Consider the following 18,545-nt stretch of genomic DNA (forward strand, 5'->3'; position numbering starts at 1 on the left):
CAAAAATGACATTCAATAGTCATTAAAAAAGTAGCACTAAAAGTATTTATTTTTTTTTACACAAATTAATTTTGTATATTTCTTGTGTCTGCAAGCTAGGTAGTTAGCTTTTCAGGATGCAGACAGATCCCCGAAAACTGGCAGTATCTTATGAAATTGGGGGAAGATGCACTGAATCTAATCAAACTTATAAGCAAAAGACAAAAAATAAAGATATGTTACCTTTTCTGCTTCTTCAATAGTTTATTAATATTGCAACAAAACTAAAATTAGTAGCATTAAATAAGTTTTAGCTCCTACAACTACCAGATCTTTAATGTGGTAAATCTGACATTGGTTGTCAAGTTTTATGCTTTGAATTTTTCTTCACAATAATTTCTAGCCAGAAGCTGTGCTTCATGCTGTGACAGGAGAGAAAACATTGGAAGGCCTATCTCAGTGAGATGGAAGAATAGAGATGAGCAGTTTGTAATCTGAGATTAGTGGATAAAGAGACTAGAGGGAAAATACATTTACTGGTAACAAAAATAAATAAAAATTACCCACTTAGAGTTAATGCAAAGCATCCCATGGAGCCAGTGTATTTTAGGGTCGGGGTGTCAAAATCAAAATAAATATTTAACATGTTGACTTTGTGTAAAATTACAGAAGCATCACATAACCCACTTTAATTATGGAGTCAGTAGCAAGTGCTAAGCAGGAGAGACAGGAGTTTGCAATGATAGCATGTCCAGGCTTTGTATTTGTCTATAAATAACCTACTGGGTACTAGATATGAACCCTCTTGCAAAAATACTCCACAGTTTAATATGATCTGAGCTTAGGCTATCTGTTCAAAGAGGCAGTCTGTAGGGATTGTTTTACATGCAAATGTTAGGTGGGAAGTGTTGTGGATAGTGGTTAGAACAGGAGGTGGGTTTTATTTTTAAGTGTCCAGTTACCCATTATGTGACCTGGAGCAAGTCACTTAGCTCTTCCAGTATCTTGCTGTAAAATGGGACTAATTATCCCTTACAATCTTTGTCAACTGTTGGCATGATGGCCACCATCTTAGCCTAACTTGCTAGGAATTGAACTGGAGACCTCCAAAGATAAAGCATAAGATGATACAACTTGAGCTAGCTCATGTCCTCTATGTATCAGGGTAGAGCATTACACTTGGAGATCCTTAAATGCAAGGTGCTATACATGTGCAAAGTACTGCTAACAGGTTAAATTAGTAAACCCTTATTCACAGAAACTCCTTTACACTTTTCAGGGGGAGTTTTCCTGAATGAGGAGTGAGTAAAAATTGAGTGATGATTCAGTCCCATGTGTTTTTATTTGAAAATGCTTTTTAAAAAAAATATGGCTAGGAAACTCTAGTGCATCCTTAACATTAGCACAGCTCAGCTGTGAGTGCTGCTGCAGAGCTGTTACAGATCCTGCTTTCTACTTGAGCACAGTCACACAGTTCCCTGCCAGTCACAGGAGTTGAAGCCACTCCTCTTTTGCAGAGATATTTTGTTTCTGATTTGAGTTGAGAGGACCAATCAGAGGGCTGCACTGTTTCACTGTGCTGTCAGATTGCAACCTTTCCCTACTCCAGCTAATCTCTGTAGCCTTCTTTGGTGTAGGCACAGCAGGCTGCCTCTAACACACACAATATATTAGCAGTAGTGCTGAAGTCTGTGTCAGTGCCGATGTTTAAAATGAGGTGGTGGCTGCTGTCCGTCCTATTTGACAGCTGAATTTTTACTCCCTGTTTCACGATCATCACTGGAAGAGCTGGGAAATTTTGTTGCCACTGGCATTTTTTAAAATTTAAATGTCATCAGTGGGCGTTTCTCCTTCTGCTCTAGCATCATTGTCCTGTGCACAGATATTAAGACTAAGAAGCTTGATTCTCTAAGGCTTGTATCCAAGGGAATCAGTCATTAACACACTGAGCTACATCTGCTTCTTGGCTAAGACTGAAGAAAGACATCTTAAGCTGGAAATCCTGCTTGCTCGCCGCTCTCTCTCTCTCTCTCTCTCACAAGCACTGCATATGCTGCAGCAGATTCTTTTTATTCCAAAAGGCTGCCTCACTTTGGAGATGCAGTGACAAGATAATGAAGTAAAAGTCTCCCATTTCCAAGAAAGAAAATTATAGGAGTCAGCAACTGAAAGGGAAGAACAAGTTAAATAGCAGTAGCAACAGAAGAGGAGTGGAAGGAGGACAGTGGTTGAGAATTAAAATAAAATTAGAGGAAACAGGTGGAAGGCTCACAAGACACTGAGATAATTTAGGCTTAAGGGTCAGTTTCATTCATTCTATTATTTTCTAAGCAGTTTTTGGAGATTCCTAAGCAGTGCTGTTTTACCACCCGGCTTCCCAAACCTGCCTTTTCACTCTCTCTGGCTGCTGCTGCTACTACTGTTGCTGCTGCTGACAGAAACGTGTTAGGAAAGCAGAAAGAGAAAATGCCAGCCATCCTGGTGGCCTCCAAAATGAAATCGGGACTACCTAAACCCATACACAGCGCTGCTCCCATCCTGCATGTCCCGACGGCCAGGACCATCCCGCAACCCTGTTACCTGAAGTTTGGGAACAAGGTGGAGGTGACCAAGCCATCATATTCCAGCCAGATCCCCCTCAAATCACCTCATGGACATGAGAATGCAGGGGATGGCTTTCCCCTCAGGAAGAGTAACTCTCTAGAAAATGGATTTGACACACAGGTTAGAAAAGTGTGGTCTTTTGAGAGGGGTGTGTGTGTGTGTAGGGAGGTGGTGTTTGGTGGAGGTGTCGCTATTTTTGGTGGTGGCAGGAGGTGATCTTGGTTTTTTACTTGGTTTGATGGCAGGGTGTTGGTTGTCAGGTGTGCTGTGTATTTGGGGTATGTGATTTGTATTTATAGGGGTGTTGACTGGGTGGGTGTGTTCTGCATTTGTGCTGGTCTCTGATGGTGGAAGGGCTGCTAGTTGTGGTGGGTGTATTTTGTATGGGGGGATGGTTTGTGATTGTATGTGATGATGGGCAGGTTGACATGTTCTATATTCAACTGCAGTGTATAGAGAATATATTATCAGTCAGATTGTACTCTTCAATGCAACTGGCTACTTAGGAAATTCACGCTAAATGGAATTTTCCATCTTTAGACTGCAAATACATGTCATCAGAAGCAGCACTTCATTTATAATATGCAGTATTTAGGTTTCACTTGAATGTGCATCTGTGTGGTTCTTTAAATATGTTGCTTTCCACTGTGAGAGAAGAAATGTACGTTCCTTCACTTGTTTTATTTTTGCTAGTGTACTAACGTTTTCAGCATGGATCAGATTGCCTCTCTACTGCCGATGCCTCAATGTGCTTGACAGCAGTGTAAGCAGATAGTATGTTAGAGTACTATGGTGTGAGCAAAGCGGATGGTCCGCTGCAGCAGCAAACTGAACTGATTAACATTATATAGAGGTTGCTGTGTAGGCGTGTGGTGTATTTTGAAAATAGCCCTACATATCATGAACCTCCTCTGCAGGCATTTGAAACTGGGAGAAGGCGGGTGATGCACTAGAAATGGAGTCTTTTTTAATGAATCCTAGCTGTTCCCTCTTTCCCCCAGAATACTGGGTCATCTGTGCCGTCTAGGGATTGCACACTGTGGCCTCATAACCTCTTCTCTTAGCAATAGCATGACTGCTGATTTAGTGCATTTGGCCTCCTGCTCTGCATTTTAGGATATGCTGCATTTTTCTGGCAGACAGGGTGACGTATCAGGCTAGTCAGGCCAGACTAATGTGACTGTACCAGTTCCTGAGAGATTGAAAGCAAAAAAAGGAGACGTGCTAGTGGTGTCAGAAAGGTGGCAGCAGACAGATTGACCTTTGCATCACATCATGCTCTTAAGAGAGGAACAAATGCTATTCCTTCTAATCCTTGAGTTTTCCCTTCTAATTCTGAAATGTCAGCAAAATCTCTGCATACATTGCTTGCTATCTCGCTGAGACATGCCTTGGTTCTGTATTAAGTTTTAATTGCTGCATAAATGTTTATTATTCATTGGTATTGTCTCATTTTAAATAATAATTTAGGCATAAAGAGACTATTAGAGTTGTGGAGTTTTGGGAGGATGTATTTTAACCCGTATATAGATATGAAGCACATGTTTGTATATTATACTGAATTGTGTGTTTTAGCAAGGCAAGAATTTGGCAAAAAAAATGTAGGAGTTTCTTATTGAGTTTGGGGTAATTTCTTGCCACAACCTGTGGGAGAAATCCTAATTTATTAACAATGCCCATTGACTTATTTGGGTCCAGATCTCAGCAGGTGACTAGCACCTCTTAGGATTGGTCCAGACCATATATGATTACGTATTTTTGGTGTTATGTTAACTGGGTTAAAACTCTGGTAATCACATTTCTTTTATGCTCTGTTTATTGTTCCCACCCTAATTACCTCCATGCCCATGTGGGTATTATGCACAGCTGTTCCCACCCAAGATACTGACTTGGGACATTGATCTACACTTAATGAGTTTCTTCCAGACCAATTATATCAGAGCTAGTGTTCTCTTCCTCCCTCCCCCACTATGAGGGTTTCTCCTGTCAGATGGCAATGGTATTTTCCTCCTAAAAAGCATGCAGCTGCATCCAGGTAGAGGAAACATAGGACTGGAAGGGACCTCGAGAGGTCATCTAGTCCAGTCCCCTGCACTCATGGCAGGACTAAGTACCGTAGAGGATGCCGAGCCTGATAGTCCCACACAGATTGATTCTGGAACAGTTCACCCAGTACTAAATATCTCTAGAAGGGTCCCAGAGCCTGCTTCTGAGGAGTGAATAGGCATATCCACAGCAATATTTCTATCTTAGGTACTCGTATAGCCCCCACTACCAGAGTATCTGAGCACCTTATCATCTTTGATGTAGTTCTCCTCACAACATACCTGTGAGGTAGGGAAGTGTTACAGATGGGGATCTAAGACCGAGAGAGACACTGAGTGATGTGCCCAAGGTCCCAGGGGTAGTATATGGCAGAACAGGGAATTGAACCCAGGTCTGGGGTTCTAGGCTGGCAATCTTTTCTAGCAAATTTGGTCAGCGACCTCTATTCAGGGGCTTTGCTAGTGCACCTCAATCCCAAGCCATTGTCCATGGCTGTTTTAGCATTGGGCTCCTCTACCTTGACATCTTAGGTCCTGTATGGTACTTTGGAACATGACTGGTGAGCCTCTGGCCTAGCTGAAATACTCGTTGTTTTTAATTTGATGATAGTTTCGGCAGTCACAAGCCCTAGGCCTGGGTGCCATGTGTCTTCCTGTTCACCCTACAATTTGCTACCCTCCTTGACTGGCATGATGACACCTTTCTTGTGGTCTGGGATGGGCAGCTTCCCTCTCCTCCTAACCAAGCTTGCTCTTCAGTCCGGCCAGAAGGTAGCTCTGAAGGGCTGCAAAAAATCAGACTCTTCTCATTGTCACCTTGTGGCAACCTGTAATGTGAAGTAGCCCAGAGTGGCAGCCATGAGAGTATTCTTAGGTCTTGTCTCAAACATGGCAGAAAGGTGAGCTGGTTGACCCTGTCTGCTGGGTCTTTCATCATGTCCTGTTTTGTAAATATTTTTACTGTGTTGTTGCTATTTTCATTGGGCAGAATTTTGGCTGCCTGTGTAGTTTACTTTGTAAAAAGTCATGCACTTAACAAACTCCCAGCAGGCAGAGGAAGCATTGGGAGGAGTCTGAGTACCCCACTTCCGGCACCTTTGAAACACAGTTGTTGCTCTACAGGTGCTGCACTGGAGGAGCCAGCACAGGGCATCTTGGGATGTGGTCAAGGGGTCTGGAGTGAGGTACATATATTAATGGCTGCTATTCCCAGCCTTCCTACAGTAAGGAAACAGATGCACATTAATGCGGCTTTCGATGCATACATTTTCTCCAGTTACTCTCTGTCTAGGAATTTATGCCTTTTTCATAGTATCTGAGCTCCTATTTGGAGGATGGTTATGCCTCTTTCCCTGCACTTGGCTCTGTGATTTATTGTGGGAAAGGAGCCCTGTTTGTTGTTTAGAGCAGGAAATTAGGAGTCAGAACAACTGGGTTCTAGTCTAGGCTGGTTTCTGTGTGTGTCAAGTCACTTGCACATTAATAATATTGAGTGCCTCTATTTTTGAGTGTGTAACCTTGGATATTTTGAACTTGATTTTCAGAGGACTTGTGCAGTCATTGCTCCCGCTGACATTAAGTGGAGTTTGGGGGTCACAAAAATTCTGAAAATCAATCCCAAGTTGTCATCAAGATGGGAACACTGAAAATCAATGGCCACTTCTGATTATTTTGACTTTTTCTTTCTCTCTAATCTGTAAAATGGGGATAATGGCTATATTCCAGGCACATTTTATGCCTTAATTAGCACCATATAAGTGAAATGTAGTAGTTAAAATCTGTGTAATTTTTATAAAAGCAATTTTAGTGCATTTTAGAGGCACTTTCTAAAGAAAGATCCAAAACTCTTAGCTTCAAGTTCCAGTGCTAGACTGAAACCTTAAATTGATGAATCACTATAATATCACTATAATGTCATTGCTGTTGTATTTTCACTCATTTGTGCATTCCATTCATTCTTTTCAGAGTAGCAGCTGTGTTAGTCTGTATCTGCAAAAAGAACAGGAGTACTTGTGGCACCTTAGAGACTAACGTTTATTTGAGCATAAGCTTTTGTGGGCTACAGTCATTACACACACTGAATCTATTTTCCCATGTTAAGTATCCTCACACCTTCTTGTCAAACTGTCTGAAATGAGTCATTTTGATTATCACTACAAAAGTGTTTTTTCTCCTGCTGCTATTTGCTCATCTTGATTATTTAGCCTCTTAGAGTTTGTAGGGCAACTCCCACCTTTTCATGTTCTCTGTATTTGTGTATATATGTGTATATATATCTCCTTACTATATGTTCCATTCTATCTATTTGATGAAGTGGGCTGTAGCCCACGAAAGCTTATGCTCAAATAATTTTGTTAGTCTCTAAGGTACCACAAGTACTCCTGTTCATTCTTTTGTGTTTAATTCCCTGTATGGTTAACAATGGCTATCTATCTCTTTGTGAAGTAATACTTACATTGTCTATTTTGTAAATACCTACCAATAAATTATACCCATATTTATAGAGCAGTTTTGGAAATATTTAACTTTGTTTCCACAGAAACTTCCATCTAACAGATAACAAGATAGGGATCTGTCCTTTACTAAATGGGATTCACTAGTTTATTTTGTAAAAAGTCATTTGTATTTTGAGGAATTATTAAATTTGCACTCATTTCTTAAGACAAAAATCACTGTTGACTACAATTCTTCCGGGGAGGAGAGTGTTTTAGGGGTTCAATAATTAAACCATCAAGAAGATAATATTGCCTCAAGAATACAGCCAGTTGCAACCTTGCTATATTATGTTAAAATTATAAATGTTGCCTTAACCAGAAAAGACACTTATGGATTTAATTAGTGCATTTTTTTTTACTATTGTGAAATCGTCTCTAGCTTCTTGCTCTTAACTCTGTGGGGAGAACATGGAGAGTGGTTATCTGCTAGCATCTGAGAACATTCATAGTTCAGACATTGTTTATTATTATGTTTTTATTAATTTTATCAGACACTTTATAGCTCCAAATCACTTTCTCACTGATTTTAAAACTTGATGGGGGAGAGATGTAATGGCACAGTGGAAATACAGAGCATATCTACACTACACCTGGACTGTGGGAGTGTAAACTATAGTGTGCACTGGCGGGCTGCACTGTAACGGCTGTGTGTAGTCCCTGGGAGCACAAGCTAAATGATACCTAGTTCGGATTAACATTGGCCTGTTTTCAGTGTGGCACTGATTGCAGAGCCCTCTTGTAGGAAGGGGAGAAGTTAAGCAGAGCCTAGTCCTGATTGTGACCTCAGATATGCACATACTGGTCCCACTGACACCAGCTAAAGTTGCGTGAGGGTACCTGGTGGTAGAATTGGGCCTCGGATATCGCCAGAGCTATGATGAGAATTACAACCACTAATACTGGTAACACAGACATAAAGGAGGCAATCTTATAATGGCTTTTGATTTGTAAGAAGCAAAAGTAAGAAATGTTTTATCATGTATAAAATGGAGAAAAAATGGTAGGAAAGAAATAATATTTTCAAACTTTTATTAGAGAAGTCGCAACTATGGGTGGAGGAAAAAACCCCAAGAAATAAGAGTGGCCCCAATCCATCCAAAGACTTAAGACCATGCTTAACTTGAAGGAGCATAGATTTTGGTGGGACTCTGTGGTGTTTAGATGCTGCTGTAATTATTAGAACTGGGAACACTGGCTGTTGGGAGTCTGAAAGGACAGGAAACAGGAAGGAGGGGAGAGGAGTTGAGGAGACTGAGTGAGAGTTACAGAGGGTGCAGCAGCAGCTTGGTAAAGGGGTTTCCACTGTAAAAATAAAGTCCTGTTGAAGCTTGTTAGTACCTTGCCTGCTTGAGACAACAGACTCCTCGTATGATTAAAATTAAGCGTGTGCTTAAGTACTTCCCTGAATCATAGACAATACCTGTACCTGTCAACATTACAATTGTAACTTTCTTTTTGAGGGATTCCCACTAACACCTGTCATGAGGAAATGCAAACAGAAGTCATCAGCTATGCCCTAGCCAAACTGTGCCCTAAAGTTGTGTTTGATAACAGTTTTGATAGCACTTTAATAGCTGCATATTAATGAGTGCCAAATTACAATGTGATTCCTCAGGAATTGTTACCACATAGAAACAACAACAACAACAAAAGCATTCATAATTTGTTTTATAGTGATCGTTACAGAGAATATAAAGGGCTGTCATGTTCCTCAAGCATTTGTACTGAAGATGAAAGATTTACAGTGAAAACTCATGGGGTTCTTTTGGGGCTTTTTTGTTTTAAAGACCATGAAGCACCACTTGTTCTCAGTTTTCACTCACTGTTAGTTCTCTGTCTAGTCCATTATAGGTTAGATGGTGAACAAGCAGCCACTCATCATGACTGTCCTTCTGATTACAGGACAATTGGGGCACTCCTTCAGAATGCCAGTAAATTAGCACCTGGTCACCATAAATACAGTCTTTCAGACGTTCACTGTCCTCCATGCGAAAACATCTAGGGTAGGCTTTTCAGAAGTCCTCGATGTTGGCCTGACTCTGCTCCCATTGAAGTCAAGGGGAATTTTATGCTTGACTGTACTGAGAGAAGAGTTAGGCCTACACTGACTGTTTTTGAAAATCCTTCCTTTAAGCTAAATACCCTTCCTGTTTCCATTTTCTAGCTGTGTGTGGTACTTCTGTGTTCTCCATTACGGTAATATCTGAGCAATCTTTAATGTACTTATCCTCACAATAGTCCTGTGAGGTAGTGTAGTACTATTATTCCCATTGTACAGGTGGGGAAATGAGGCAAAGAGAGACCAAATGACTCGCTGAAGGTCACAGAGGAAGGCTGTGGCAGACCAGATAATTGAATCCAGCCCTTCAGAGTCTCTGTGTAGCACCCTGACGACTGGACTGTTGTTTTCCTTTCTGGTATTTGCTTATCATATTCTCCCTGTGTATTCTGACTATGCCCTTCAGGCTTCAGCCCTTGAAACTTCTTTTCTCATGAATCAAAATTTCTCCAGTGAGTACAGCCCCACTTTTGTTGCCTCTAATTTTTTAAATAATTGTTATGGCTCACCACTTTAACCCTCTTGTTGTTCTTTCTGTATAACAGTGCCCAAACTGGACACCACTGTCCAGCTGTGCTCTAACCAGTAATGAGTTCATTTTGGCGAATAATTTCTTCCTTCTTGTTACTCTGGTCCCCTGTTTTTACTAGGGTGAACTGATTTTATAGGGCCAGTCCCAATATTTGAGGCATTTTCATATATAGAAGCCCTTACCCCTCTACCCTCTGTCCCGATTTTTCACACTTGCTGTCTGGTCATCCTAGTTTTTACATCTTAGTGTTCTGTTTTCCTTTCAAGCTGCAGTGCGATATTTCTCTGACAGCTTTAGGGATTTCCTTTCTAGCACGCCTGCATTTTTTGCTCATTCTGTCTTATACAGAACATCTCCCTTCTTATGTATGTTCTTTGTTTTCTTTAATTCTTTTAGACTCCAGACTTTCTGATTTAGGCTCACGTGCACTGAAAAACATCAGCTATTTCTCCACATGTGCCTCAAACCTTTCTAACTCTTCTGACTTTTTATGGGGTTAATTCCATTCCACTATTAGCTGGTTGTACTCTGAGAGAGATTCCACATATAGTCTGGTAGTACTCAGAGAGATGTATATATGTATATACAGAGTGAGAGTGCAGAGGTGGTGAAATTGAGAGAGAATGAGCATTCTGCGTGTGCCAGAAGATTGGCCTGACTAGCGCTTCACCTTCCATGAGTATTCTTAGCAAATCATCTGGGAGACTTTATGACAGTCTCCCAGATGATGGAGACTGTCATAAAGTAAATTTTCTCTGCCCTGAGTCAAAATGCTGTTGTGCAAAAAATTAATAATATGAAATGTAAAAGATATCGCAATGGTGGACACTGTACATCGGGGTGGGCAAACTATGGCGCAGGGGCTGCATCCGGCCCTTCAGATGTTTTAATCCAGCCCTCAAGCTCTCACCATGGAGCGGAGTCTGGGGCTTGCTCCGCTCCAGCCGGGGAGCGGCGTCGAGGGCTTGCCTCGCTCCCCAGGTGCCATGGTTCCGCGCGGCTCCCAGAAGCAGCAGCATGTCTCCCCTCTGGCTCCTATGTGAAGGGGCAGACGGGGCTCTGCACGGTGCCCCTCCCAAGTGCTGCCCCTGCATCTACCATGGCTCTGTGGGAACTATGGCCAATGGGAGCAGCGGGGGCAGCATCTGCAGACGGAGCAGTGTGCAGCGCCACCTGGTCGCGCCTCTGCGTAGGAGCCAGAGGGGGGGACTTGCTGCTGCTTCTGGGAGCTGCTTGAGGTAAGTGCCACCCAAAACCTGCACCACTCACCCTCTCCCATACCCCAACCTTCTGCCTGAGCCCTGATCCTCCTCCCACCCTCTGAACCCCTTGGTCCCAGCCCAGAGCACCCTCCTGCACCCTAACCCCAGAGCCCACACCCCCAGCCAGAGCCATCACCCGCTCCCACACCCCAACCCCCAATTTCGTGAGCATTCATGGCCCACCATACAATTTCCATACCCAGATGTGGCCCTCAGGCCAAAATGTTTTCCCACAGCTGCTGTAGATGCAGGGAGGGGAAAGGAGGCTGTAGGAGAAGAAGGGATAGCCGGATTTCTCTTCATTTCCACTCTCAGAAACCTCTGAGACTGCACCTGCAAATATTAAAGACTATTGCCTCCAGATGCATTTTCTGGAAAATTGGAACTATTTACCTGAAACCTTACTGTCATCAAATTGGGCTTGTGTGTGTGTTGGATAAATAGGGCCTGGACCTTTGTCTATTTGCCCCAGGCACCAAGGTAACAGGCAGCTAAAAGAGATGGAGTGAGCCCCAAAACATTCTTTCCAATAGAAGTTTGCAAAACCCCAACCACTCCATTTTTGGTGATCTCTGTGTACAGAGGGACAAAAGTACAAACATTTATTACCTCCCCTCAGTTTTGTTGAGGGGGTGAAGAGGGATAGTTAAGTGAAACCCAAATCCAAACCATACCTGTTTTTTGCTTTGGAAAACCGAATCCTGAGTGAGGATGTTTTGTAAAACGGGGGTTGCTTTTACTGATATCTGCTTTCCAGTGATCAGTGCTTTGAGAATCATTGTCCACGCAATAATCTTGGTTTCATGATTGTTAATTCAGAGGTGAGATAATGTCTCATTTTTGTCACTATAGATTTTTTAATGGTCTTTGCCTATAGATCTTTCACCTTTTTCTATCAAAGGAGACATTATTTTTTATATCAATAATTAATTTCTTATTAATTTTCCTGAACTTGTAATACAGAATCAGTACTTTGAGAAACCTTAAGAAAATGCAGTTTTGAACAGTCTGACTGATGGGCCTTGAATGATACATGACTTTTTCCATTCATCATTTCAGTTTCTGCCTATTCCAGATGTTGGGCCAAATTCTGGACTATAACTGTGGTGTAAATCAGGGGACACTCCACTGAAGTCAATGTCCTGAAGGCCTTGCTCATTTATATCAGTGACTTTAGTGGAGGTACTCTGGATTTATACTCTGGTAAGTGAGAGTAGAATTTAGTCTTTAAATTGAATCTCTTTTGTTGGGGCGAACTGCAGAAACACAGTGTGACTTGGATTTGTTTCCAAGAGATTTCTACCTGGTTAAAAATACACTGGTAGAATATTATTTTTAGAAAATTTTATATTTGAAGCATATAACTTGCCAGGCTCCATGTGTATTATTAGTCATGAACTGTTGGTACATTTTGTAACAGGGAGCTGCTGGTTTTCCATTCACCAAGTACTGGCATTCAGTCAAACACTTGTCACTTATTTGCAAGCCTCTAATTTTATCTGAAAATTGTTCTTTGTGAAATAGTTTGTAGAAACATTTGAAGTTTCTATAGTTATGCAAAGAATGGGCATGGAAATAATTGCTAAAACATAATAAATAAAACATTAAAACAAATTGATAAAAAAAGTTGCTTTATATTTAAATCAGCCTCAGATCCCAGTTCTTGCAATGGTTACACCATCTTATTTTTTCCCCTTGGAAGTATTTTTAGGTGTTGACCATGGATTATTTTTCATCCTATACTTGGCTTATTTTAGAACTGGAAGCAGCATGTGGGAAAACAATAAATGAGAGGAAAAATATCTAGTTTTCAGATCTCAAAAATATTGATACTTTATTAAACTGCCTTTACTAGTTTTGTCTCTGTGTCGGTACTATTTTGGATTGTGATCTCAGAAGTCTTCATTTTCTCCTAGACCTTCTCTTATATCCTACACGGTGTCCAGTCCCTTGTCTTGAATGATCCTTTGACCCCTTCTCCCATTCTCCTGTCTTTTTTCTCCCCTCCTCCACAATGGCTAGACACTTATTCCTGAGTGTCAAGCAACCTTTCTCTCTCTCTTCAAATCTGTCCTTATGTATCCTTCTTTTCGTTAGGCATCCACTGCTATGATTCTGTCTGCTCCTATCTCCCTATCTTGTACTTTGTATCACATCCATCCTTTTATACTTTAGGCAGCATACATCAGGGACTTTGTTTGGTTATGTGTTTTGACAAGTGCCATAAACACATGTGGTACTGTATACGTACTGAACATCAGTTTGGCAGTGGATAGAGTCTAGGCATGGCAGAAGGCACATGGATAAGCTATCAGCTAGAAAAAGAACTCATTGATTCCTTCCCAGGAGTTGGTTGGCTTTTGAGTTTACTTTAATATTCAAATAGGCAGGATAACTCTCAGATTAAAAAGACTAATATTGGGGTCTGCATTTCAGCATTATTAAGAACCTAGCGAGTCTTAATTTGGTAATAATGCTTAGGAGGAAATATAGCCAGTGCTGTGAATTATGAGACTTAGTGCAATGGGTTCATAAATCCCTCAGTCCTTAATTTGGAATCAGTAGTCCTTCCAGTCCCAAGACTATTCAATCCAATTAGTCCTTCCTTCGGAAACAAGGAGGGGATGGTGTTAGATGTTTCACTTGACACCCACAACCCACACGCTGGATAGTGATACTGCAGATGCATTTTTGACAGTGAGGAGTACCTTGGAGGCTCAAAAGAATTGGGCCCTTAAAGTGTAGATCCAATGGCAATCAACACAGTCAAGTCCAGAACAGGGTGGCTCGCTTTTCTTCACTACGGGAGTCTGACCAGGCATATTCAGACAGAAAGTATATCCATGGTAGTGGGTATAAACAGTCAAGGGGGTACCTAAAACTGCTGCCTGGCTTTGGAAGCAGTTGTTCACTTTGCTTGGACTTTGTGGGTTACATTGTGTTTGGGAGAGGGAAAGGTACAAGGGGAACCCTCTTGGTCTTCCCATATCCATCTTTTTTTCCTCCTCATAGATGGCCTAGTGTTGTAACTTGGCAGTAATTACATTTTCAGAATTGGGTAAGAAGGAAATCTCCTATCATGCACAGCTGAGGACATAATTTCCCTGTTTTGGGGACAAGAGGAAGTTGGAGAAGATAAGTTTGTGAGTTCAGTTTCTTCAGAATCCATGTAGCATATAATCTGCATGTCTTTGATTCTTCTTCTTTATGTACTTTTCCTCAGACTGAGAGGTATTTGTGGGCCGTGAAAAGGATGACAGTGGTATCTCAACTGAAAATACTTCTTTACTCTACAAGAGAAGAGGAGAGTCTTCAATGGAGACATCTAGTTTTCCACTTAGATAAAGTAGTGGTCAGAAATTGCCCTGTGTTTTATTCTATACACCATCTACTAGTTCCCATTGATTATATGGAACTCGTTGGTAAAACAGCACTGATTAACTTTGGGATCTGTGTTGTTGAACTAGATCAGGGGTTCTCAGACTTCATTGCAACAAAAATTACTACATGACCCCAGGAAGGGGGACCAAAACCTGAGCCCACCTGAGCCCTGCCACCCTGGGTGGGGAGCCAAAGCCAAAGCCCAAGGGCTTCAGCTCTGGGCAGGGGGCCTGTAGCGTGAGCCCCATCGTCCAGAGTGGTGCAGCTCAGGCTTTGGCCCAGGCCCCAGCAAATCTAACACCAGCTCCATTAAAACGGGGTCGCAACCCACTTTGGGGCCTTGACCCAAAGTTTGAGAACCGCTGAGCTAGGCTGATTAATAGCATATAATGGCAAAAGTAGACTTCTAAGCCAAATTTCCCTTGTGTACCCACAAAGCAAAGGACATTTGGAAATTGATGGCCTGTTCATTGGTATCAAGACTTCATAGCCATGTGTATTACTAGAAATTACTATTCGAGCTGTAATGAGATGCAAAGTTACATTTTCTTACAGAAACTTCATTACAAATGGTGCTCTAAATGTGTGTCCCCACAGTGAAGAAGTTCAGAACAGGCTCAGGGAACACATTTACAATTTGAAAAGATCAGCGCACAGTTTTGATTGCAGCTGGCTAACTTAATTGTCAGTGGAGCAGTCCATTGAGACAAATTTGATCAAGGCATAAAGTCCGCCTTACTCAAGAAGATCATATAAACATCTTAGTCTGATTTCAAAACTAGTTTTAAATCAAACAACCACTTCACCATTTGAGGCCAGTTGAGGGAATATTTTAGTGGTGGGTTTGTTTGTTTTGCTCGAGGACTAATCAAGGATTAGTCAGGCTTTCAGGATGAGTTTACACATACTCGTCTTTTCTGTGACTTTGTTGTGATTGATTACTTTGAACAAAAGTGAAGATGTATTTATCTTCATATTTTCAGCTTTGCCACTTTACACCTCTCCGAACTGCTTTGGAATACAAGCTCCAGGGTCTTGGACATACTGTCCAGTCTGAAAAAACAAACCCTGACAAAAACTGACTGTTAAAAATCTGGCAAAAAGGTATATTTCCTCTAGTTCAGAGAACAGAGTGGAGAGTTAGCATCCTATTGCTAAGCAACGGGCTAGCAGGGGAATTCTAATGAACTTGGTTTAATTTACAAAATCAAACCATTTTTTGCTTTTTTAAGAGGGAAAAGGAGCTGTTGCCTAGGATTTCATTTCCAAGCAATCGATACAAACTCTCCTCTCTCTTCTCTAAAACAGGGCAGACTTTGTTTTGTTGGCTTTCTAGGAGGTGTTAGCTTTTTGGCCCTTCGACTGTATGGCTTTTAACCTTGTGGCATATGGTCTTTGGGGATTCAACCATTTGACCCCAAATCCAATGAGACAAGTAGGACTGAGAGACTCTGCTTTTGATTGCCATAGAGCAGACCTTTTTGCAGTCTTCCTGCAGATAGGAACCTTTCTTGCACTCAGGAGAAGAGACAGACTCTCCCTGTGACTTTTCAGAATAGCTCAGTGATGGGAAGGAAATGCAAAATTGAAAGGAAATGGGAACAAGCTCATTAGTTTGACCCATGCCTACAGTATCTTTGTGTAAAAAGACAGACATTCTGTTTTGTGGAAGTGCACCTTTGAGCACATCCCTTCGCACTGAGTCTAGACAGATTGTCCGTCAATGCAAGAATACTTGCTATAGACAGTGCGTTAAGCTGCACTAAGGCAATAGCCACAGATCATTGCCGCTGCTGCAGCAGCTTGAATTCTTTCTGATCTGTGACCAGGAGAACTTGGCACATTGTCGTGTGCTTAGTCATTCCAGGGGAGGTGCGCAGGGGAAGAATGGCCAGCTGTATTACTTGTCAGCACCATCTGCTGGCCTGTCTACAGATTTTCAGTAGTTCAACCCCAGTGTCTCTCCCAAGAAGCTCTCCATTCTGTTTCTTCCTCACTGCCCATTTCCTGTTAATGATTCTATTTTGAATGGTTAGATTTACTGTGTTCTCTTAGGAGACCAGGTGTTCCTGTGGTTGACATTGGACTGGGGCAATGGAGATCTGGGTTCATTTCCCTGCTCTCACACAGACTTCCCATGTGATCTTGGAGAAGTCACCTACTTTATGTCTGTTTCCACATCTGGAAAATGCAGATAATAGGGAAGAATTATCTCACAGGAGTGTTTGAGGTTAAATCATTAATGTCCATCAGACTCTCAGATTCTAAAGTGATGGAGTATGTAAGCACCAAGAGAGTTCCTTTCCCCCTAGTTCATCAGCGGAAGGTTGCATTGTACTTACTATAACTATCAGTGAATGTTATTCTACCCATATACATGACCTCTGAGAGCCCCCGTTTGTGGTGCCTGTGGCTTGGTTTTTCAATCAGCCAAGTTAGCTAGATCAGCTGTTTTTTGTTTTTAACATAAGTGTTCTCAAATTGACCTTGTGAAGCAAGTTTGCGGCTGCCATAGACTCTTAAACCAGGTTAAAAAGAATCTGGGGGGGGAAAAAGCAAATCTACAAAGGCCCAAAATATATCTTGGCAAATCACCCACTCTATTATATAGTTTGAAGTTTGGGATGAAGCTTAATCTATTGGCCACAAGATATAAGATTTAACTCTCACTTCTGCCTTCTGGGTTCTGTGAGATTTCATGGAGGAAGAATTTACACTGAACTGTGGAATGAAAGGGGAAAAATCACTGTGATTTTCAGATGAAACACAAAAGGCTGCAGAGAAATACTCGTTGGTATTCGGCAACATAATTGTGCCAACACCAACTTCTGCCAGCTCAGTGTTGCTGTGTCATCGTTTAAGAGCTGGCTGAGTGACCGATCCAATTTATATTTATTCCAAAGCGTTAAGGAGGGGCAAGTTTGAAAGTTCAGTTTTCCCGTGAGTTATAATTTGATTTTAAATAATTTTGCCCTGGTTCTTAGCAACCTATATAAATGTATTTTCAAAAGCAACTCCCTCTCCCCAATGTCCCCCTTCTGCCATATTTCAGCCAAAAGAGCAGTAGTGGGGGGCATGAAGGAAGTGCCCTTTAAATTGGAGTTGTAAATGTTGTTTCAATACTTCTCCCCAACCGCAGTTGTCCTCCTGCCTTCTTTTTCAACAGTGGCTGAGGTGGCAGATGTGGTTTGGTCAGTGCCTCACATCATTGTAAGAGTGCTGTTAAATACTAGCCTGAAATGGATGGTAACTAGGCTAACTCATCTGTTTAATTTAGAGCTGCAAGTGTGCACTTAACTCCTTCAGGGAAAGACTTCACAATACTCAACAAGATTGTATTCCCTGGAGTGGCACTCTGCATTTTTTTTAAACTATTTGTCTGCTCTTTCCACAGTTGCCTAGAGAATTTGAAGAGATTACTATTTATACCATGCCACAGTTGTGCATTGTGCTTTACAACAGTGTCCCTGCTTCAAAAATCTTAGTCTAAAGGGTTGATACTGCAAAATGGTGAATATCACCTGAGCATCTGAGCATCATTCAATTCCTACTGGCCTTGCAGGTTCATACCCTAAATAATGAAGGATGGTCAGATTAGTGGGAGAGAGGACAGGTGTACAGTCCTGGATTACATGGATTACTGTATATACTCTGGACCCAACAGTTAAATTTCATGGCTGATGGTGAGTAATTCCATGGCTCTTGGCATTCTGCAGACAATAATGGAACATTATGATGGCATGAAGAGCTGAAGGAATTTCTGCTCTGCCCTGAATAATTAACAAAAACTCAATGAGAGTATGCTGGCAATATAATCTTTTAATAACCACCCTCTTTGAAACAGATTTTGTCACAGACAGATTCTGCTTGGGAGGAGATGACTGGGACAAACAGTTTCATGATTTGTTAAGCCCCTTAGAATTAGTTACATTTTATTTCAGAATTCTCTCATCTTTCTTTCAGCAGTTGGCCCACGTGTGTGCCACAGAATTCGGGATGTCCCTTGAACACATCTTCTTAAGATTTTTCTGCAATGAAGATTGACCTTTAGCCAAGGCAGCTACAGTGAAGCTTTCTCTTCCTAGTGAAGTCTTTTATTATGTTGCACAATGAATGAGGCATGCAGCTGAGTTTCTTCATGGAACAAGATTTTAAGTTTTCAGTTAAAAGAGCCTCATTAAATCCAAA

The 18,545-nt window shown here is 41.5% G+C and overlaps 1 protein-coding gene across 12 annotated transcripts in view; it reads left to right on the plus strand.

The window, feature by feature from the left end:
- Nucleotides 1-1,611: 1,611 nt before the first annotated feature.
- NAV2 (neuron navigator 2) overlaps nucleotides 1,612-18,545 on the plus strand; it is a 372,994-nt gene continuing 356,060 nt past the window's right edge. For all 12 annotated transcript variants that reach the window (XM_030560145.1, XM_030560146.1, XM_030560147.1 and 9 more), the window contains exon 1: nucleotides 1,612-2,703. In XM_030560145.1, the coding sequence (XP_030416005.1) occupies nucleotides 2,446-2,703 (258 nt within the window). In that variant the 5' untranslated portion in view covers nucleotides 1,612-2,445. The remainder of the gene's footprint in view (nucleotides 2,704-18,545) is intronic.

This window comes from Gopherus evgoodei, chromosome 4 (genome assembly GCF_007399415.2).
Source record: "Gopherus evgoodei ecotype Sinaloan lineage chromosome 4, rGopEvg1_v1.p, whole genome shotgun sequence".
Lineage (NCBI taxonomy): Eukaryota > Metazoa > Chordata > Testudines > Testudinidae > Gopherus > Gopherus evgoodei.